The sequence below is a fragment of the Arachis hypogaea genome, chromosome 8 (genome assembly GCF_003086295.3).
Source record: "Arachis hypogaea cultivar Tifrunner chromosome 8, arahy.Tifrunner.gnm2.J5K5, whole genome shotgun sequence".
Lineage (NCBI taxonomy): Eukaryota > Viridiplantae > Streptophyta > Magnoliopsida > Fabales > Fabaceae > Arachis > Arachis hypogaea.
The window spans coordinates 51000186-51024331 of NC_092043.1; the positions used below are offsets into that span (position 1 = coordinate 51000186).

General features: G+C 30.8%; 2 protein-coding genes across 4 annotated transcripts; one reads left to right on the forward strand and one right to left on the reverse strand.

Moving 5' to 3' along the window:
• Positions 1–211: 211 nt before the first annotated feature.
• Positions 212–12185, reverse strand: LOC112708202 (uncharacterized). 2 transcript variants are annotated; one of them, XM_072201612.1, is made up of 22 exons: positions 11482–12185; positions 10529–10661; positions 9590–9765; positions 9028–9101; positions 8763–8798; positions 8579–8669; positions 8101–8160; positions 7370–7550; positions 6311–6456; positions 5990–6091; positions 5296–5394; positions 4727–4792; positions 4528–4626; positions 4171–4374; positions 3625–3735; positions 2817–3131; positions 2493–2680; positions 2301–2403; positions 2013–2158; positions 1777–1856; positions 1171–1343; positions 212–760 (listed from the first exon to the last, which is right to left on the reverse strand). In XM_072201612.1, the coding sequence occupies exons 1-22, from the start codon at positions 12133–12135 to the stop codon at positions 668–670; spliced, it is 3330 nt and encodes a 1109-aa protein (XP_072057713.1). In that variant the 5' UTR covers positions 12136–12185; the 3' UTR covers positions 212–667. The 2 variants fall into 2 exon arrangements, with proteins under 2 accessions (XP_072057713.1, XP_025616161.1); XM_025760376.3 differs by having other exon boundaries at positions 5284–5394.
• Positions 12186–12332: 147 nt separating this feature from the next.
• On the forward strand, positions 12333–22900 carry LOC112708203 (transcription factor PIF7). 2 transcript variants are annotated; one of them, XM_025760377.3, is made up of 11 exons: positions 12333–12707; positions 12836–13017; positions 13292–13508; positions 13610–13691; positions 15417–15557; positions 19510–19750; positions 20520–21030; positions 21294–21410; positions 21557–21622; positions 21983–22309; positions 22654–22900. In XM_025760377.3, the coding sequence occupies exons 6-11, from the start codon at positions 19584–19586 to the stop codon at positions 22738–22740; spliced, it is 1275 nt and encodes a 424-aa protein (XP_025616162.1). In that variant the 5' UTR covers positions 12333–12707; positions 12836–13017; positions 13292–13508; positions 13610–13691; positions 15417–15557; positions 19510–19583; the 3' UTR covers positions 22741–22900. The 2 variants fall into 2 exon arrangements, with proteins under 2 accessions (XP_025616162.1, XP_025616163.1); XM_025760378.3 differs by having other exon boundaries at positions 21294–21365.
• Positions 22901–24146: the final 1246 nt, after the last annotated feature.

Here is a 24146-nt window from a genome sequence, read left to right on the forward strand (position 1 = left end):
TGGTAGCTGTTACTTTCGATGTTTAAAATGAGTGATTTGAAAATACCCTTAGCAGATTTCTAATGCTACATAAGTTCATTTGATTAATTATCATTAGTGTGCTCTACGAATTATTGCAATGATAATTATATCTCTTTTGAAAAATTAAGTTACCACTGATTTCTCTTATCTTAACTCACTGATATTCTCTTATTTATATGGTAAAATAGAATAAGTAAAAAGGTCACAAGTAGAATTACATTAAGCCAACCTAAACTACACAATTCTATATTTGCTTGGTATATAGTTGCCAGAATCGTACGATGAAATATATGGACAATTTCATTAATAGAGAATAAAATACATTTCATCAGAATAGGAACATGACCCACAAACAATTTGGTCATGTAGTCAGCAAAATGGAGCACTAACTAATACAACACTACATACAAAATATTGGTTGGAAATTTGGAATAGCAGTTGCAATCAATGATGTGTTGCAAATTGAAGCTCCAAAATCCAAGATTATCTTAATCTTAGGCTTAGAGTGGCTTTTCCAAATCCATATGTTGAACACTGCTGCTTTTCTATGAAAAGAAATTACTCAAAAGAAAAACATGTGGGTAAGCTGCTGCTGCAAAATCAAATAATGGACATTTCTATAGCAATAAAATAATGATGTATATATTTAATGTTTTCCACTTTCTGAGGGATCAGCTAGAGAATATGCACTTCCAGGGACATTGATAAAGAGCTTATCTCCTTCCTGTGCCTCATGCTCCTGAATTTTATACATAAGTTATGTGAATATGAATATATGCTATGACATTTACTTACAAAGCAATCTATGAATAAACTATCAAGTAATAGATAGCAGTAAATGATATATTAGCCAAGTTTTACTGCAGTCACAATTATTGTGCTAACTTGAGTTATTTATTTGAGAATTTCTGTTTTATATTAGTTTTATAATAAATTTGTTTGCTATACTATAAGCTTTTAAGTATCATGTAATTTTAGGAAATGGAAATACCTCCATATTTGGGTCATATTAATAACCTTTTACTAGTAATTATAGCTTTTTCACCTGAATGCAGATCCTGCATCTAGCACAGCCATACTTACACAAATGCAATCTGGCAAACTGACTCAAATGCATCAACAGAAAATGGAATTATGCTTGCAATATACCTTAGCATTAGAGACAGTAGTGCCCGTCAGACCATTTTTAAGGTTATTCATTACAAATTTTAGGTGTTTCCTGGCATTTGCTCTTGCTTTGCGTCGTTCATCACACTGTTCTTTGGTAACATCATAATGGCAGGCCACACACAGAGTCCTCATATTTTCTAGTTTGCATTCACCTATAAAAATAAAAACAAGGAAAAGCTAAATCTAATGTTTTCCTGTGAAGAGACATAACATAAACCAACATATCAGTGTGAAAATCTTATAGAACACAGTAATAGGTAAGAAACAAAATGAAAAATTAGCAAAAATAAATAATGGAAACTTGGCTGAACAGGTGTATTAGTTTAAAACTGATTAAATAAATGTTGACACACATCATTCTATGTTGCCTTTCAGTAGGCCAATTCAAACTTCGTTGAACAAGTTTATTATTTTAACTGCAGTCTAAAGTATATGCCAAAATAAGTGTTTAAGAATTATGAATGAACACAATACCCTGAAACAAAATGTAGAAAATATTTTCATTTGCAGAACAAACACATCACTCAACGTAGACATATAATTTTTCCTAGGCAGGTAGGATTTTATCTCTCAAGTAAATCATACCTCCGCCTTGATACACTGGAATTATATGATCAGCATGCCATGCATTGCCTTCAGTTGGATCATTGACAAGCTTCTCAAGCCTGTAGAAAGTCAATAACTGATTCAGAAAAACGTTGGTGTCAACCTAACTAAGCAAGTTTATTAACATTGTTCTGTATGAGAAGTCTTCTAACAAGCCTACAATCTTTCACATCTTAAGAGAATTGTTATTAGGTATTTCACTTTCATAGACTCACATCTTCTTCCGCTTTGCGACTTTTGGTGCTACTTTCTCAATGTACTCTCGTCGCCTTTCCAATGATAAAGGTTTTATGTGCTCAACAAGCTTATGGCAATCCAATAGGCAATTTGTGCACACACCATGTTCAATTTGGAAAAGTTCCTGAACAAATAATCTCCAGCAAATTAACAGTAGCCCAGAGACAGGAAAAATAAAAAATAAAAAATACCCACTACGGCTTCAAATAGAGAAACATCAGGACAACAAAACAAGATAGCTGTAATCTGAATATGATTAATACTACCTGACGTAAGAATCTGTTGCTTGTTCTCATGCGATACTCTTCATAGCAGGCAAGGTTACAAAACAGGTCTTCGAAAAATTCAGGTGCCTTGGCATTCTTACCCCTGAGAGTGGAGTATTATTAAAGAATAAAGACAAGAACATTTAGTGAATAAAGAGCAACACATGAGTATATGATTGGTCAAGGACATACATGCACTGCTTTTGACAAAGCTTACAGAGTGGTTCATCAGTCACACTCCAGCCTTGAGTATATTCTTTTTCCTTCTTACCAAGGCCACTTCGTAGATAAACCTTCTTCCACACAGCGTCTTCGGGTAAAGGATGGCAGACCTCCACCAAAGGTGTCATACGTCGTTTGCTTCCACCATTTAATAACCCCTGTCAGTTGTACACTTCTGCTAAGTTATATATTCATACACAAAAGCCCAGAATAAAAGAAAAAACAAAGATCAACAGTTTATTCAAAACATTATCATATTCATCAAAACAGAGTTCAGGAATACAGTATGGGAACCTTGTTATTGTGGTTATTGCTTTCACTCAAATAGCATAATTCAACTGCCAAAGGAAGCTGTAATGGTTTCCCAAGTAACTTCTTGCGTTCAATTGGCCTCAAACTCCTCCACTCATGTGCAAACTCCATGAGAGAATGCCTATAAACAGGATTCTCCTTGACAGATTTAACTTCTATCTTCTTTTTCTCATCATCAGAAACAGGACATAGCAACTCAAGTTCCTCTGGTCGGAAATTTTCATAAAGTGGCTGCGGTCTTGCATCTGTACCCAAAACGCAAGAATACAAGTGGATCCTACCAGTGTATGGGCTCACCTGAAGGGCAAAGGAAGATTCCCATATTCATAACAATGATAAAAATTGACACAGGCACCAATTAAAACTTTTAACTTGTCCTCTTCAGTTCTTTTCATTTTTTTCCCTATATATATATATATATATATATATATATATATGTGTGTGTGTGTGTGTGTGTGTGTGTGTGTGTGTGTGTGTGTGTGTGTGTGTGTGTGTGTGTGTGTGTATCAGTTTAGGACTTTAGGTATCTGTCGCAGGATCCATTGAAACTAATGTAAGTAGACACACCTATAACATCAGATAATACTTCATAAAAGGTGAAAATCTGACTGTTGCATGTATTTTTTTCAATAATAAAAATAATAGTAATAATCAAGTTACAGCATTGTCAGAAATCACTCAAGACATGCTTACTGCATGAGCCTTGTTTTGATTATTTAGGGTAATAACCAATGTGTCAACGAACCAACTCATTCTTATATCAATCAACAACTATGACAATAAATGTTACCTCAAAACGCAGAGAACCAACATGACTAGACCCATGTCCATCTGTTTCTAGTTGATGGTCAGGCTGCATGTCATCTGCTTCTACTGTTGGAATTGATTTCTTGTCCTGCACCTGAAAAATAAGACATGAGATCGTTAGCCATTCACAAACACACGGAACCACACATGAATAAAAATGTTGCCATTCCCTCCCTGTTAAATAAACTGTAATGTCAATTCACCTCTATCATTTCATTTTTCTCTTAAAAACTCTTCCCAAACAATCTATCCTCAGTATAAAACACGTTTAGACTACAATTTGCATCCATAACTGAAGCCTTGCCAAAATCAATGCAGGAAACAATACTATCCTATTCTACCACGAGAATATAATAGTTAAAAATAGAAATAGGAAATAAACTGTTAAGCCTTAATCCACTAGGTTGAGTTTGTTACATGTATCAATTGTACTTTACCATAAAATACTAGGGAAAAGAAGACTACTAAATACCATGCTAAAGTAACACACACGATTTAAAACCCACACTACAAGACTCACAAGTCTTACCGTGATATTAGCAGTAGAAATTGAGTTATTGTCAAAAGAAGCCTGCTCATCAGATTTATCATCTTGTTTTACTTCAGATTCACTTAAATTTACTGGGGAAGGTTTCTTATCCAACAGTGTTTCAACTAATGCCTTTTCACGTGCAGATTGCTCCTCAGAACTATCAGTTTTGAAATATGTCTCTAAGTAAGAAATATCATCAACCTGCCACCCGCATCCCCAAAAGGAAAATGAGGTTGGTGAAAGAGAACACAAAAGTAAATAGACAAATAATCAACTTCTAACAGCCACCAATGCTAAAAGAGCAAAATCAGATAGTGAGTTCAACTAAAAGCATTTTAACCAAAACTACAATACCACTATCTCCTTCATTGCATCATATTTTCCGTCTGTTGTTTTTGAAACACGGTGCAAACTTTTATTCAAGTTTTTCCAACGCAACTCATCCGAGGTATCCTGCAGATGGATCACATGAAAAAATGCTACTTGAGAGGTACATACCACAACAAGCTTTTTTTTTTCCCCTCAAATCTTCAAAATAAGAGCCAAGCATCACCTTTGCACAGAATATGTATACATTAACTGCATTTTTTTGCCCCCGTCGATGAGCTCTATCCTCGGCCTACAAAAAGGTTCATCTTATTTACGTTTTAAGATCTTATACCCTTTATGTATAAAGAATACCAGCACATCATATGCTTCATATGATGGAATCATTAAAATCAATAAGAATAGTCTAATAAACTAAAATAAAATTATGTGATTGCCACAATTAAGGTAACTATCACAAATGAAATACGGTAGCTGAGAACTATTAACACATCAGATCGATGACAAAAAATTGTGCACCAAGTGAAACTAGGGACAATATTATTAAAAAAGACAATGACATTAAGTCCCATTATAGGTATGTTAGTTCAGCATCCACACAGTGCTATTTTCAATTAATCAGTTCATTGGTTCACCCCTGCTCCAATTTTGCAATAATGTTATCATCAACAGCTCTACATAGATGCACCAAACTTAACATTCTTTGTCTTTAAGGTCATCTTTTAATGTGGTATATAGTATTTATATAATAAAGACGGTACCATTATGTAAATTATACAGAACCTGAAGCATTACAGTTGGGCACTGAGGTAGCTCCAAGAACACCACATCTTGTGCTGTTGAGAAATCAAGTCCAAAACCTGCTGCCAAAATACCTATTATCGCAATTTTAACCTGGCATGCAAATATAACTCAAATCAAAGTAGGCCTAAGTAACAAAATAAAATAAAATAAGTCCACAATTGGTTGAACGACACAGACAAAAAAATAAGGCCACACATATGTGCATACAAATACTAAGGCAAATAGTTAACAAAAATGGTCAATATGGTTCTTTTGTTCTTGTAACATGTGGAGGGCCATCAGACTCAATCTTAACAAGGCACATAAATTTTTAATACCTTTGATCCAAAATAAGAAACAATTTTTAAAATTTGATCCAAAGTGTCCATTTAAAAATTAAACAACATTAGTTAATTTTTTCCACTAGTAATACTAATTATGACTCTCCAAGCCTGCCCACAATTTGGCCAAGGCCAATAGACCAACACTGAAAATTAAGAAGGGGAAAAGATGTCAGCTGATCGTTATCACAATTCAGGTGCCAAATAAAAATTTTTATTTAAGCAAAAGGGGAAAAATTATGTGTATTTATTATTCAGTATGTATCAAATTTTAAAATTTCAAAGAAACATTATAAATGAGGAAAAAGAGAGCTGGATATCATCACAACAAATTCGGGGTTAAAAACTGTAAAGACAGCTAATACCTCTGATGATGATCGAAATGCTACTACTGCTGATTGCCTATCTCTTGGAAGAGTACTTCCATCAATTCGCACAAAACCTACACCTTTCTCACATATAAACTCCTAAAATGGTTCAGAAAACAAACTTCATGTCAGAAATTAAATCTACACATTCATGGTGTGGGACTTGGACATTAAGGTAATCAATGCACCAAGGGCCTAAGAAAATGAGGTTGGGAATAGCTGATTTCAAACAATCTAGGAAGAGGAAAACAACTCAACCATTTTACATGCTGCCAAATGAATTTAATAAACAGTGGCTTCCAATGAGTATAAATGCACCTGTACTCCATCAAGAACTTTGTGGTGATGAGCAAAAATTATCATCTTTTTAGAATTCTCCGATCCTGCTATGAGTGGATGGAGGGAAAGCCATTCACGAAACCCAGAAAGCTTTGCAATCCCAAGTTCTTGGACAGAAAGGTCCCCTAGCAACAGAGAGGTGAAAAAGATTAATACCATATATTCTTGCAGTTTTAATAAGATATGATTACATGCATAAGAATAGCAAGACAGACAGAGAGTGGCATTAGAAGAAAATTTAAGAATTTGATAGCTGAAACATCTCATAACAAACAGTCAAACATCTCATAAGAGCATAGTAAATAACACTTTGAATTTTTGGGTATGTAGCAGCAAAATAACAGAGACATTGCTACTGCGGTACAAAGTTAATATTATGGGTCGGTTTTAGCAAGGAGTAAGGGAGAATAGAGATTTGAATATCAGCTATATATATGATATGGTCCAATATCATATGTCTAGTGATACAAAAAACAGAGCACTGATCCCAATTTATAATGGTACTAAACTCATAATCATAATTTTAAATACAAAATGTGAAATTAAAGAAAAATATGAAAGTCAACCCTAAGATATCAGTTAAGATACTTTATCGTATTCCTAAATACAATATTGTACATTATTAGGTAACTTCTGGTATTCTAAAATTCCTAAATCTCACAGATAAAAGGTAGGTTGGTAATGTAATCTTATCAAAGAGGCCAACATTGTATTAGTTATATGACACTTGAGGGTTCCTATTTGGCTTTTTTGTGATCTTTATACTATTTGTCACTTTGGTACCATAAAAAAACCATGAAGTCTAAATGACCTACGCTTAAGGCTACATTTCAGTTATAAAATGATAAACAACCACATGAATGATTCCTTGTTCTACAGTAATTGGTCTACAACACTACACAGAATTTTTTTATGCAATCTCATCCAAATCAACAATGAATAAAACAATATGAACTGAGAGTTATTATGTGATTAAACATTAGTTGACATACAAATCCATCGTTTCACACAGTAGAGGCAAAGATTCCTAAACAATACCATCAACTTCATCTGAGTTTCCTAGAGGCATGTCTTCACTTGCACGTTCAGGGTCATCAATTGTCAATGCCCCAACTGCAGTTTTTGCAGCAACAATATCTGATTTCTTCAACAACAGTCTTATAATTTGCCGCCGCTTTGGAGGTAACTGTAGCATCACATGTTCCTTCAAACGCCTTATCTACACAATACATGAAAAGGAAAATAAGATAGTATTCTATACAATATAGGACCAATATCATAAAGTGGTGTTAAATCCAATGGGGGAGACATGACAAAGTAAACATTGGTTTTAAGTACATAAAGTGTAAAAGCCAACCATATGTATAATATAATCAAAATCACTTCACCCAAACTATCCTTAAACAAATGCCACAACATTGACTGCAAAATAAGTCGTTGGTATGGAATCCATATGTTGAGAATGTGAACCAAAGACACAATTATTTAAAAATATCAAGCCTTGTCTCATAAAAACTGCACCAAGCCTTCTCTCATTGGATAGGCTATCCAAATAAATTGAGGGCAATTACAGTCATCAAAGAATCAGATTTGGATAAAAAAGGGAGGAGTATACTTGCTCTAATTACATAAATATGCCAGGCTGACGTTTACAAACCAGAAACCAAGCAAAAGAATACCTCTACAAAAGTAATTAAGGGGAATAGTCCAAAGGAAAAGAAAAATAAACACAAAGTCATCATGAGAAAATCTGAGGATTGAGATCACACCATAACAGTTTGCTTAAGTAACACGTTCAACTCCACCAACCGAATGCCCTTTGAATAATCCTGCAGCAGAATCCCAACAAATAAATACCCAAAACAGGTTGATCCATCGAAATAGATTTTATCGCTTTTTTCCTCATCACAAATAATTAACTAAAAAATAAAATGATGAAAACCTTGTTATTGAAAATGGGTCCATGACTGAAATTCCCATCAAAAAGAAAAAAAAAAGTTAATTGAAAGCTCTTGTAAGCACCTTTGATCTTTTAAAAATATTTTTTTTAAAAAAACAATGATCTAGAAGAGACAAAACATTAAAAATTTACAACATTTCCACTAGCAAACCACAGTCAAACCTTATTGTTTATTCATTATATTTATATTATTAAAATTAACCAAATATATACATGCATAAATTAGACATAAACACACACACACACAAACACAAAGTAGATAATAAGAGCTCTTCTAGAAGGAATACCGCAAACACTTTTCCTTGGATGCCCATGAAAAATTTCATGTCACAATAGGTTTTTGCAAACTCGCGTTTATTTGTCCCCAACAAACCATGCCTGTAAAATATATGCATTGTTTAGAAAATTAGTCAACAGAACTACAAGAAAGATATTTTAAAAGTTACAAATGTTCAATGTGAATATACTTACCATAACATATTTATCTGATGAAAAATGTCGAATGGTCTATTAGCACCTAGGAAGATATGCACATAAGGTACAAGATCACATTAAGTAAAATAACTAAAAAGAAAAAGTGGAACCAAATTGAAAGGAAGAATAGAAAGTCAAAAAATATGAAGCCCCAACCAAATAGGAAAAAAAAAATATTTGTTTTCATCCAAGGATTATTATTATTATTATTATCAGCATCAAAGCTTATGCAGCAGTGGGTTGTTGTGAACTATGCTACAACCTTGACAATGAGGGCGTTCCTGATAGCAGAACTATATGCTTGACTTTCGTTGCCACATCAAGAACAGCTTGTGTCTGTTAGAACAAAAGAAAAATCAGATAATATAAATGCCACTTCTTTAGGTTTAAGCTGAAGAACACAAAAAGAGATAACAATGTAGGTAATCATAAAGACATAATCATGATTTCCTGGAAGCTTTTATCTTGAACAACTAATGTAAAATTGTATAATAATCATTTGCTAGAAGCTTCTTTCTGGTACCACAACAGCAGAAGAGATGCCAATTGCCAAGTTAAAGGAAAAGCTAATGATATATGCACACAAAGGCAAAGGGAAACAAATGCTTTATATGAATGAACACAAGATGCCAGTCAAACATGCACAAAAATAAGCCCCCTCCCACCCCCCCCCCCCCCCCTTTTTTTATCTCTCTAAATGTAGCATACAAGATAAGTAACAATTGCAGTTAATAACAAAGGAATTTATATCTATCATAAAATAACATTGATTATATGAATTCCAAATTTTACAAACAAGAAAAAGCGATGGAAATACAGCACACCTCTCCTGACTCTTTGGCTTTCTTCGTGCATCGCACATGATGAGATTCATCAACAATCAGGAGAGCCCACTCACGTTCAATCATGTTCTTCTTTAGACGATTGAGCATGGTATAAGAAATAACCACAACTCTAGGGCATCTTGTTAAATGAACAGGGTTATCTTGATGACCAAAAACTGGTTTAGAAGAAACAATCACAATCTAAATTACAAAGTAGAATGAATGAAAAAGATCACAATAAAAATATTAAAATAAAAAAAATAAAAAGTTTTATTCAAATTGTTAAAATCAAACTTGGCCTAAGAAATTGCTTTAGACAAATAACAATATTTCAAAAACTTAATCCTTCTTCAATAAATCCATGCCTGTACAGTTCGAATTTTTCTTGACCGCACCATAACACAACATTCCTTCAAAACCTTAATTCATTAAGCCTAATTTCCTATATACACCAAAGAAAATCCTAAGAAAAAAGCACCAATATATATGATCATCAACTCATGGCCTCATGCTCATCTTGTTGGGTATAACTGTGCTCAACTTTTTACTAAACACCATTGCAAAAAAACTTCCATCCAACTTTCATTGTAGAGTTCTCAAACCAGGTTTAAAATGTGCCTCATTCACCTTCCCACTTTTTGGTGTATTGATATTGCCATGCTCAAAACCAATATCTGTTCATATTTCAAGATTGTAGTCTCCTAGTAACAAATCAAATTTTAATATGATGCATCATTAGAAGACGATTAGATTTGTGCACCTAACAAAGCAATTCAACAGTTACACTTTCATTAGTAGAATCTCTGGATATGTACTGTATGGTATTTGTTATGGGGAAAAACCCTCATTCATCTCAAGAACCAGACCAGACTCCTACCTTGAACTTAATAGGCAGCATAATACATAGCATCATGCACAACTTAAATTATACAGCATTACCAACATGAATATCAGCAGGCAAACAGCAAGGAAGCCAACGTTCCAACTCTTCTGCCCATGAAAAACGCAAAACAGCAGGGCAAACCACAAGTATAGGACCTTCATGCATGAAACATCCCGCAATAGCAATCGCCTAAAATATGCATTTGAAAAAAATAAATACATAGATCACTACTCCTTGTTAGATATTTCATGGTAAATAAATAAATACAGTGCAACCAATTTCAAATTAAAAAAAAAATGGCACCGAACACTAAGTCCTAGTCTCTAAAAGGGCTGGCTAGTGCATGAAGCTCCCCCCTCATTGGGTCTGAAAAGGACAGACATATGCAACCTTACCCTAGCAATTAGCAAGCATAGAAGCCATCTCTAGTATTTGAACCCATGAACACTACTTGACAAATCTCTAGTCCCTAGAACTTATCAGTCCTTTTGGGTCTTTATCTCTAGTATGTAAAACCTATCACCAGAAGTTCAACTCCATCGATTCGAGCAACTATCGCTTAAGGTATTTTCCACCAATAAAGTTTGAACTCAAGACTACTGAAAAAGTGATGAGTTTGCCCACCACTCAATGAACCTAGTGTTTTTAAAATGCCAAATTTTATTCCTGCAGTTGCTCCAATTTCAGTGAACAAATTCGCACCAACCAATCACAAAAGCCTATAAATATTAGTGAAATCTTCAAACAAACAGCCAAAACATTACAATTTAGAAGCCACATTACTCCCCAGCAATCACCAGACTCATTAAGAAGTGGCAATACATATACACATTCTATACTTCCTAGTTGAGCGAGTTTGTGCAACGACATTAGGTCCACTCAATTACTTCTAACATCCTCGCAAACAAAAACAAACAGTTTAATCACTTAATCTAAAAGACACATAGGGAAAGCAAAAAGGATGCGATTTTTATTTTTATTTTTATTTTTATTTTTTTGAATAGAGTACCTGGAGGGTCTTTCCGAGTCCCATATCATCGGCAATGAGGCACCTTCCACCCCTTCTGAGTCCAAACCTAATCCCATCCAACTGAAATGGCATCAGAGCATCCACCAAACTCCTCGGAAGCTTCGCGATGAGGTCTTCGACCTGCTCGTCGGTGAGATGCTCGGGCCTGGTCGGCGTCCAGGTGCCGCCACCACCAGACGCCAGCATCATGGTCTCAACGGCTTTGAGCGTGTTCCAGGGAATGTCCTCCACGTCAGCAATCTGGTGAGATGCTGCCTTGAGGCAGTTGAGGACGCGGAGGTAGTCGGAGAGGTGGTAGACAGAGGCATCGGCAACGGCGGTGGAGATCTGAGTGAAGTGAGAGGGGAGGAGGTCGGAGAGGAGGCCGTTGAGGGCGGAGAAGGTGTCGTCGTCGGAGGGGATAGGCACAACGGAGAAGGAATCTGGAGAGCATATTTCGAGCCTGGCAACGAACTTTGGAATAAGGGCGGGTTTGGATGTTGAAGAAGAGTAGCGAGAATGAGAGAGCTTCTGGCATTTGAAAAGTAGTTGTTGTTGTTGTTGTTGTTGGGATTCAAGAAATGCTTTGCGTTTGGCGAGAGCGGCTTGACGATTTGCTTCGATTTGTTGCCTCTGTTCTTCTGTTAGACCCATTCTTCTTCTTCCTCACTCACTCACTCACTCCCTCAGGTTCTAACTTCTCAGCGCCAAAAACTCCCCTTCTACTTTTTCAATTTCATGGGCCCTTTTGGGCCTTTTTTGTACGATTTTTTCATGGGCCCTTTTGGGCCTATACACTTCCATTCTTAATTCAGAAATTAAAGCTGTAGAACGTGACATTATACCCTTCCAGCTTCATCCGCAATGCATAAAGTAGCTCTGACAAACCAAGTTGGGTTAGTCTAATGGTTAGCTCACTAGTCCGCTTAAGTAAGTATCGGGGGTTCGAATCCTGCCTTGTGCATGCAGCAATCCATTGGCCAGCGGCAAACCCTTAAATGGAGCTCAGTGGGAAACCAAAAAAAAAATAGCTCTGACAAACCTATATATACAAAATTAAAAGATCCTTTTCTTCCTTTAGAGGCTGCGTGCAGAGGCATCAAATTTCACCTTGCTTCTCACCATTTCCTGTTCAGCTTTATCAATATACTCTCATCATGACTTCATCATCTTCAATTCATTCAGATTTCAGAACCAAACCTAATGTGCAAGTTTTTGTAGACAAGGTACGTAGTTTCATTCAAAAGTGCAGTGTTTAGTTTCAAACTGCATGTAAACTGTTTGTGATAATGCCACTGAGATTATTGTTATTCATTATCTTACTTAATTTGAGACTAACGATATATCATTATAGAATGTTCAGAAGGGGAAATTTGAAGGGTAAATTTGGAAATGATGACAAGCATGTGACAGCAGTTGCAGCTGCTGCATTTTCCATTCATTCAATAGAACAAGCTGCTGCTGCCAACATGATTTCAAGGCCTCAATCCATGAGAAGGAAAAACCATAGCACCTTATCTGAACGACCGACTTATGGTAATTAATTAACTACTAGTTAACGTTTAATTTCCAGATTGCATGCTTATATATGTTCATCAAGTTAAGTCCATTTCATAACTGTTATGACCAAGGAATATACTTTGCTTTATTATTATTATTATTAGAACTATTGCTAGAAGAATAATGATTTGACAATATTAATTCATTTTAATTATTAAAATGAAAGATCAGAGAGGTTTTCATTTCTTGTTAGACTTATTTTAAAATCTTCACAAATCTTAATGAAAATAAATTGTTGTTATATGTATAGGCGGGGATACTTCAGTGAAAAGATCATCATTTGGAGAAGATGGAAGGAGAAAACAAGGAAGTGCTCCTGTAAGAGGTTCAAGTGATGATATATCTTCTAAAAGGACTGTGCCCCAAACACAAGGGCACCAAAAACAAATAGGGATTCCGATACAACACAACAACAAAGCAAATGCAGAAGCTTGGGAAAAGGCCAAGTTAAAAAAGATTCAAAAGCGGTACTCTGTTTTTTTTTTTTAAATAATAATTTGGTGGTTTGATGATGTATATAGGGAACGAATGTGGATTAATATCTGTTCATTGTTGTTATTGTATGTAGCTATGAGAAGATAAAGTCCCAAATCCTTTCTTGGGAAAGAGAGAAAAAAATTCATGCCAAAATGCATATGGAAATGAAGAAGGTTTGTCTCAATTATGATGAGTTTATCATATTATTATTCTAGCTAGTTATATTTTTCGGTATCATGTAATACTTGTCATGAAAATATCATCATATAATTAATTGGTTATGGTGGTACAGAATGAATTGGAGAAAAGAAGAATAGTGACAACACAACATTATAATAATAAGATAGCAAGCATAGATAAGGTAGCACAAGGTGCATTAACACAATTGGAAGATAAAAGAAGGAAAGAGTTATCTAGAGCCACAGAAAAAGCTAATAAAATCAGAAAAACAGGAAAGGTTCCTCCTGCTATTAATTGTTTCTGCTTCTCACATTTATAGCTTCATCATGTATTATTGGAGGATTGGGCCCCAATTATAAGAACATGGCTTAAAAAGTATATACAATGATAACACATAACAAAGATTGATATAGTATATAGAAATTAAAATTGATGACTTTGCTGCTCAAATTGTTCAAATTTCATATTTGATGTATGTAATGTGTGTAATGGTAATGTATTTGTGGAAAAAATATATCATTCTAAAAAATATTTTCTAAACATTATATTGATCTACCTAACCTACGTAGATTGAGTTGGTTATTTATCCAATTAAAATGTATGCTTCAGCCATTCAGTTACTATGTTTTCAAGGTAGTTAATAAGAATATCAACTTTTTATTCAATTTCATTACAATTGCCAAATCGACATTACATCTAACACTAAAAGTAATAAACGATGTCTAAGTCATATAAGTCAACACGGTGTATCTCATACAAACATGTACACATACTTTACTAGCTAATTACTAATAATAAATTTTATATATATATATATCAGACAACTTAATTAATAAGGGAAAATAACAAATAAGTCATTGACATTTTGATTTGTGGACATTTAAATCTTCGAGAATTTGAAAATACATTTAAATTCCTTACCTTTTTAAAACTTGGACATATCAATTCTTTATGTTTACTTGAGTTTGTCAAACTCAACGAAAAAATAAAACGTAACTCCTGTTATACTGACTTGATTGATACGGATGTATACGTGGAAGAGTTTTTAAAATAGGACAAATTAGACCCAGGAATCGATGTGTCCAGATTTTGAAGAAGTTATGGACTTAAATATATTTTTAAATCCTCAAAAACTTAAATGTCCGCGGACTAAAAAGTCAGAGATCGATTTATCATTTTCTCTTATTATTATTGACAAGATATTACTCGAATTTACAACTTTTAAATGAGTATGAAAAAAATATGTCATTTGAATTAAAGTTGATTGGCAAAATCCATTACTTAATATAAGTTATAACTCAGTTTTAATTGTGTATTTATTTTTAGCTTATCATCAACAATTTTATTAATAATTATTATTGACTTAATGACCAAAAGATCATATCTTAGTTATTTTTTTATGTTCTTATTTTTAATATTTTATATTTATAAAATTATTATACTTCTTAGACACTTATTACTGATTTGATCATTAAAGTGCCTTATAGAAGTACACTTCTACTTATGTTCAATTCAACTTCGACCACAATCATTAAAGAGTTTCTGACAAAAAAAAAAAAAAACAATCTCCAATAGAATTATAGTTTGAGTTACCATATCTTTTTGACTATGTACTCTATGAGAATAGTTTAAGACGACAAACCACATCGTTAACAAGCTATACGTCTGAAAAATATTACTAACGCTATAACAATATGTATGTATGGATGTGTGGCCAGAAATGAAGAAGCGTATCTATAGCTTAGTTGATAGGCGACCAAAATTATAGGTGATCCCCACTATGGATGATGAAATTTGGTGTATATATGCATAGCTCAGGAGTCAGGACCATGTAGTGCCCCAACTTATGTGTTCCAAAGGTAACATACTGTCCCTTTTGCATATTCAATTTCCAGAACAACACATTACTGGTTAATTAATTACTTAATTTTATTTCTTATTTATATATTTTATTTTCTAATAATAAGGTCTCCATCTCTATGATAGTGCTTGCCTGCTTAATCACCAACACAAGAAATCACCAAATGAGACTTATGTATGCTATAAATCTTTCTAGCTCTCTAGGTATTATATGATCAAGTTTTCATATAAGTGGACACGATTATTATTGGTCTTTCTTATTCTATGGATGCCACGTGTTAGCATTCAATAGGTATACGATTATGATGTACGTTTTCTATAATCTATATACATAAATTTTATAGTGATTTATATACATAAATTCTTGATATTATAAAATGATTATTATTGTGGATGTTATATAATAAATTAAAGTATTATCATACATAATGAAATATAAAACATTATCAATTAATAAAGTATGAATTTTTATAATATATTTTTATTAATTAATAAGTGGGTTAGTTAAATAATATATTATTATTAATTAATTTTAAATCTTTATTTATAAATATATCTTAGAAAAAAGGTTTTAATACATTAAAAATAACATAAAAAAGAACACACATGATTATTCATCTCAAATAGTTTTTTAATTTTTTTGAGAAGAATATTGTGTATGCAATATTAATATAAATATATTATGTTATATTGAGTGATACATATTGAGAATTAATAACAGAATTTTCTTATTCTTATAATTTTTTAGTTCTATTTTTATTTATCTATCTTAATTTTATAACATATTATTAGCAAGAAGACTCCTAAGATAAAAAATTTTAATTATGTCAAATTTTTTTTATTTAAAATTTATACCACTTCATATTTTTAAAAAAATTATTTATCATGAATTATAGATGCTGAATTTTATTTTGATTCAATTAATTTTGGTAATGCTATTAAGACAAACAATCATATAACACTAAAAAATCACGTTATGACAATAATTTATTATTATTATTATTATCTTAATGAAAAATTGAAAAATAAATATTTTACTATAAAAAAAAATCAGTAGAACTATGGAGCATCATTATATATAATGAAATATGAAATATTATCATTTAGAGAGGTATGATGAGTTTTCATAATGTGTTTCCACTCATTAGTAAATGAGTTATTAATTTAAAACTTTCATCTATATCATAAAAAAAAATAAAACGCTAAAAATAATATATTGAAAAAACGCACATAACTATTTATCTCAAATAGTTTTTTAACAGCTTTAAAAAAAACATTATATATACAATATTATAATTTTTTAACTCAATTTCTTAGCTATCTTAAATTCACAACTCTTGTAACTACTTTTGTAACTATTGTTGTTTATAATATTGTCCTTGGCTAATTCTTCATTCAAGATGTCTTAAAATATTCTTATAATTTTTTTTCTAATTGAGGTGAGATAATGACAATGATAATATTTTTATGGGTAGAGTATTAAATTCATTCTTTATATTTGGACATAATTTTATTTTGATTTTAAAGCCTAAAGTTTTTTATTTAAATTAAAAAAATTATTTAATTTTAATGTATTTTTATTCTAAAATTAAAGTTAAATTATTAATGAAATATCCTATATAATAATAATGTAAGAGCAAAGTTGATTGATAATCTAGAGAATAAATATAAATTTTAAAAATATAAAATTAATAATAAATATATTAATATATTTATTTAACATTCTCTTTAGTTCTGTAGAAATATTTTATTTAAATTATAAAAAGAATAATAAATAAATATATTGATACATCTATTGTTAATTTTGTGTTTTTAAAAATTATATTTGTTTTTTAAATTATTAACTTTACTCTTATACTATTTTTAAGTAGGATATTTTTAGTTAATTATTTAATTTTGATATCAAAATAGAACTATATTAAATTTAAATAAAATTTTTTAAATTTAAATAAAATAATTTAAATCTTAGAAACTAAAACAGAATTATGTTCAAACGTAGGAGATCAATTTAGTACTTTACCTTAATTTTATATTCATCACAATCCAATATTTTAAATATTTTGTTCTTGTGGCCCCTAGCAATGTGCAATCTCGATCACAGAGCTGTCTTAGCTTCATATATCTGATCTTAATTATATCTAATTGAATGAATTTTGAGCCTCAAATTATTATATATTATGTATATTATGCATGTACATACATACACACACATACACCTGGTTTTCCTCACCCTAATAGCTGGAAGAGAGCACAATTGTGGGGTGTACGTGCACTTACATTGGACCATATATATGTATGTATTTATGTACGTATAAATCGTTGGTGAAGTTGAGGTGAGGTATACGTATATATATATTCCATGTGGTGTAGGACATGCATGTTTCCACGTGTGTCTTATTGATGCAACATTTTTTGAAGAAAAAAAAAGAAGAAATAATATACCTATGTGCTATGTGTCAAGAATATCAGATTTTGTTGTTTTAATAAAAGTTATTTATATTCAAATTGAAGAATATTTATCCATTTACATTATGTAGATATCTTATTAACAATTATTAGAATATAATAATCTTATTTAACATTTCTCCTTGCCATGATTAATGAGATATATCTAATTAAAAGGTATGTACCTCAACAATTTAACAGTAATTGAATAATGTATTTGTTTTACACTTTACTGATTTTAAAATATACATATAAATAATAAAGAACTACAAAAAAATATTGATTTTGCAACGGTTTCTTTCTATTTTGCGGCAATTTTTTATCTCACAAATAATATTTAAAAATAAAACCTAATAAAATTGAAAATTCGTATTCTGAATTTTAATTCAAATTCAGAAATTTTATTTTTACCATCTTATGAATGTGAAGCAAAATAACTAATAACTAATCAAAATTATTATACTTCAGCTCACTATTAACATAGAAGAATTAAAGGTTAACATTATTGGAATTTCTAACTTTATAAAAATGTCTCACTAAGTCACTAGATATCAAAAGTGTTATATGTGTAACATATATACAAGGAATGAATGAGTCAAATGCAAACAATACTTGGTGTGTGTAGTGTAATATGCTAGTTTGCCGTCATATTAATATATCATTATTGTTTACACATTTTATAGTAAACTTGTGTGGATATTTATTTGTGAATAGGGGTCACTATAACAAGTATAAAGAAAAAAGAGGGAAGACATTTATAGGAGACAAAGCATATCCGATTCTCTTTGAAAGAACTTCTAGTCACCACAAGTTTCTTAGAGAAATCTATTTCAACTCTCAACAAATCGATACACCAAATGTGGGACCCGATGAACTGAATAATATAATATTATTGAATGATTTAAGGAATGAAATAAGAAAAAATATAAGGAGACAATAAAAATATTAAACAATGTGAATAATTGATATATCGGATATTCAATTTATTAGGCGTGTAGATGATTATTCTAATATTAAGATTTAAGTAAGTGATTTAGAATGCAGTGTGTTTTAATTTAATTAGACCAATTTTAAAATTCGTTATTCATATTGTTTAAAAAAGTCATTAATTACTTAGCATAATTCATAAAATAAATAAGTTAAAGAAAAAAAATAAACATCAAATATATAACCATTAATATTATTTTTTATCAATTTAAAATTTTAAAATAAATAAATTTATAATATAATATTAAAATTTTATGTTCAAAAAATATAAAATTTAATTTATAATAAATTTTAAAAATAAAAAATATAAAATAAATAAATAAAATATTTAAAAAAATCAAATAAATTTAAAAAAATATTTAAAAAAATATTAAAAATATAATCACTAATATTATCTTCTCTTATTAATTTAAATTTAAAAAATGAATGTTGAATGAGCATGTGAAAACCACAACACACAAGGCACTCATTTTTATTTGCATTATAATTATTGTATGGTCATGATTTGAGTATGACCAGGTTGAAATATTACTTCTCCAACAAACAACAACAACAACTTAACATAGAGAAAGAGAAAGAGAAAGAGAAAGAGGATGATGAGTATGAGTAGTAGTAGTCATCAGTATTTGATTCCAAACTGGAACATGAAACAACAACAACAACAAAAACAAGAACAAGAACAGGAAACACTCCAATTAGAAGAGGGTATTACTATTACCAAATCTTCTCAAGCTTCTCCCACCACTCATCTTGTTCCCATGTATGTATATACTATTCTCTCTACACTTCTCATTAATTATCATAACCCCAATTTCTTCATATTCATTACTTACTATTATATATATATTATGCTTCATTTTCGGAAGATCGTACCACCAGAACCTTTTATTTACTCCTTTTAATTTGATGATGATTATTATTATTAAGGAATCAAAGATTAGAATATAATAGAATACCCATGTTATCTTGTTCAACTCTTCATTTTCTTTTCTTGCATCTACATATCATTGTTATGAAAATATCTTATTGGAAGCATTTTACATGTATTATGATGTCATATATTTCAGTATTTTTAAATAATAATTTTAATTATTGATCTCAGTTATAATATATGTATAATTATAAAGTTATTTTTAATCTTATTATTATATTATAGCCAACTAATAATGGAGAAATAGTAATATCTGTCATCTCAAAAAAATTATAAGTACTTTTGAAAATGCCTATGATAATACTTTTTTAAATTAGCTTTTATTTTTTTATAAATACCTTGTATTTTTCATAAAAAATCTAATATAATGTTATATATCATCACTAAATATCTATGTTTTTTTTTTACTTTTTTTATTATATTTATATCTATTAAAATCATTCTAGATGTTAAAAATTACTTTTATTTGATTTACTAAATATAACTGCGATTGTCCTTTTTAATCTAAAAAAAAAGCTCAATTTAATATACTATTTTGAGGAAAAATAAAACTTTGCTAATAAATAAAGTCTCATATGTAGTGTGCTTGATTTTTCAGGGCCAATAATTATGATGAGATTGCAGAGCTGACATGGGAAAATGGGCAGATATCAATGCATGGGCTCAGTGGGCTTGATCCAACTTCACAAAAAAAGCCCACATGGGTTAATAGGGCCCATGATACATTAGAGTCCATTGTTCAACAAGCCACATGCAAGAATAAAAAGTCAAAGTTGACCATAAAAGACAACCATGCTTATGTTGATGTTCCTACCACAACAAGCTCCATTGTTGCATCTTCAGGGGAACATCATCAAATGGTGCCAACACTTTCAAGGAAAAGATCACATTCTTCTTATTCCGATCAACAACAACATCGGAGAGATGTTAATTATGTTAGCATCAATAATACTAATAGGAAATGTGGTGTTGCTACTGCTAGTGTCACATTTTGTAGGGACAACAATGACGTCACAACCATGATGACGTGGCCTTCTCTTGGCTCTGGTCCAAGAAGCTTCAAAAATGATAAGATTCTTGAGGAGGATTCTGCTTGTCAAAGTGGATCGGTAACCCTTAATTACTCTATTCTTTTTTTATTATTATTATTTATTTCTATTAAGTATTTCATCAACTTGGTTCTAACTTGATGTGCATGATAATATATGATTGTAGCCTAATGTATTATTAGGGATTAAATGCAACAAAAATGTTACATATATACAAACAATCAGTCATTATTTATTTATTTGTGTATAAATATATATATTTTTAATAATGCTTTGTATTTTAACGTATATTTTATACAAGTGATTGATTTGAATTTAAACAGGAAGTTCGGAATAATGAAAATGATAGAGATGGTGGAAAAGGTGAAACAGGGCAGAGCAAATCATCATCAGTTGTAAGGAGAAATAGAACTGCTGCCGTCCATAACCAATCAGAACGGGTTAATAAATAAATAAATAAATAAATAATAATATATAATTCAAGTTTTCTTTATTACTTAATTACTTATATTTTGCTAATAATCTTGTAGCTTATTACAAGAAATCAAACTTTGAATCCTTCGATTTTTTGTTGGTCTATATATAGAGAAGAAGAGATAGAATTAATCAGAAGATGAAAGCATTGCAGCGGTTAGTGCCTAATGCAAATAAGGTGAGAAGTAAGAACAATCAACAACAAATAGAGAGGAATTCATCTTATTCTTCAAGTTTAATATTTATTTTGTTTCTTTTTTCTAAAAAAAAATACCAAATTTTATATTGCCTAACATTTCAAGTTTTATATTTAATTTTTAATAATACGCAAATTTATTTAATACTAGCAGATAATACAAATCTGTTTAGAGAACGAAATACAGATATAAAGAGAAATAAAATATCACATCATTAAAAATATCGAGACACTAGAATATCTAGTAATTTATATGCTGAGAGTTACTAAGAACAACCTAAATGTCTTTATTTATACTAATTTATGAAGATACATACATATATAATGAAGTTGAAATTGCAGACAGACAAAGCTTCAATGTTGGATGAGGTGATTAAGTACTTGAAACAACTTCAAGCACAGATAGAAATGATGATGAGTGTGAGCATGCCACAAATGATAATGCAACAACAACTTCAAATGTCTATGCTAGCAAGATCAATGGCAAACAATGCTCCAAATCCAATTAGGCCATTGTTTCCACAACTCATCCAACCAACAACAACAATTGGAGCTGCTAACACTGCCTCTGCTCCAATGTTTCTTGCACCTTCCTTGATGATTCCTTCAAGCACCAATGCTTCAATTCCTCTGCCTTCTGCTTCATATGGGGCTGCTACTTTTGCACAAGTATGTCATTATTGATTTTTTTTATTTTTAAAAAGAATTAATTTGAATTAGTTAATCTTGGTGTGTCATTGGTATTTAGGTAGGTCAAACTTTGAATGATGTATTATAGGATTAAAACTTTTTGAAAATCACTATAACAATTAACCTATGTTTTCTTTCCATTTCTCATGCTTTAAAAAAAAAATAGATTGATTTATAACTAATTAAAAAGTCTTAAAAAGTAATCTTTATTAAATAGTTACAATGATTTAGCAAAAAAGTTTTGTTTATGTCTTAGACACTTTTTGTTTTCCTTCTTGTGATTAAGGACTAATTAAAAAGAATATATAAATGTGATACTGCAGCCACTTAATATGGATATGTTGAACAACATGGCAGCATTTTACAGCCAACAGATGAATCATCATCAGAACAATCAAATCAAACCATGAGCAAAGCAACTCAGAAGAGAATTGTAAAAACATGTTAATATAATGTGAAAGAGATTAAGAAGTGGACATAAATAAATGACCAATGTATGTTTATTTTGATTTAATAACTTTCCTATATATCTTTATTCTCCAAATTAAAAATTCTCATCATTTAAAATAAGTTTTCTCCCTTCTTCTCCATATTCCTCCATCCAATCATTTCATGAAATTAATTCACATTATGGTACAGTTTCTTGCACTAGCATTGTCTACTGTCAAGTCACATTTTGATGATGTATATTTTTTTTCCTTCAAGAAGTTTTGAATGAAATATTCTTAAACTTAAATATGAGTCATCACATAAAAAAAAAAAGTTATAAAAATAATTTATCGCATAATAAATTTAATGAAAATTTACTTAAAAGGTAATTAATTATAAAATAATAATTTAAAATTAAATTCTAATATAATAAATTTATTCTGATGGCATCTCTATTTATCATTCTAAACTTCTTTCTATTATGCATTATGACTTGTGAGAGAATTTTTTTTTGGGTTGTGCACGGTCAACTCGATAACATTTGTTTAAACGGACGGTTGAACTGATCACTCGACCAATTTAAATTGGTTACTCACGAAGGATTTTTTTTTTCTGTTAACACTTACGAGGAAATTTGACTATATATAGTGATCGATCAAATAGAATGAAGGGTCCATCGAAATAATGCACCACAATTTGGAGTAGTCATATTCCAAAAGGTCCATTATATTACGCCAGAGATTTCTTGTATCTTTCAATGGTGACCCGGCCTTTGACAATCTAAATATATAATAGTAGTGCTTCTTTTTTTTTATATCTTTAAATGGAAAAACAAATCCAGGGACAAAACATAAACAACAAACACGAGAATAGCTGATTTATATATTTATGTATAAATATATGTATTATTTAATTTAATTTTAATATATATTTTATATTAGTAGTTAATTTTGATAATTGATTTTAGTATATATGTAATATAATTATATAATTAAATATATATTATAAACAAAAATACTATTTATACATCAAAATCAATTATTAAAATTAACTATTATAGTTATATAACTACTATTGTTTAATCAGTTATATTGTTGATTTTTTTTCCCCTGCTCCTTGAACCAAAAGGACTACTTTTTGCCTTTACACTATTTTCCATTTATTGACTCCTTCAAGATTCTTGAGAGTGGAGGGTTGAACTCTGATCTGAATGTCTTTGCTTTAGGTAGATAGTTTCTTAATGTTATGGCATTGGAATTTGGTATTGATTGAGAAAATTTTCTGAACCAAAGAAAAGGAAAGGTAAAAATAAAAAGAAAGCCAACTTGTACCAAACTACCAATATATTGTGCTCTTATTTTGCTCAAATACATAGATTTTCCATTGT

Excerpts from the sequence above, each read along its gene's own strand:
- LOC112708202 (XM_025760376.3), bottom strand. The coding sequence starts at position 12,135 with ATGGGTCTAACAGAAGAACAGAGGCAACAAATCGAAGCAAATCGTCAA. Across the intron at positions 2,159-2,300 it reads GCAACAGATTCTTACGTCAG|GAACTTTTCCAAATTGAACA; the intron begins GTAGTATTAATC and ends TTATTTGTTCAG. Across the intron at positions 1,344-1,776 it reads TCCAGTGTATCAAGGCGGAG|GTGAATGCAAACTAGAAAAT; the intron begins GTATGATTTACT and ends TTATTTTTATAG.
- LOC112708203 (XM_025760377.3), top strand. The coding sequence starts at position 19,584 with ATGATGAGTATGAGTAGTAGTAGTCATCAGTATTTGATTCCAAACTGG. Across the intron at positions 19,751-20,519 it reads ACCACTCATCTTGTTCCCAT|GGCCAATAATTATGATGAGA; the intron begins GTATGTATATAC and ends TTGATTTTTCAG. Across the intron at positions 21,031-21,293 it reads CTGCTTGTCAAAGTGGATCG|GAAGTTCGGAATAATGAAAA; the intron begins GTAACCCTTAAT and ends GAATTTAAACAG.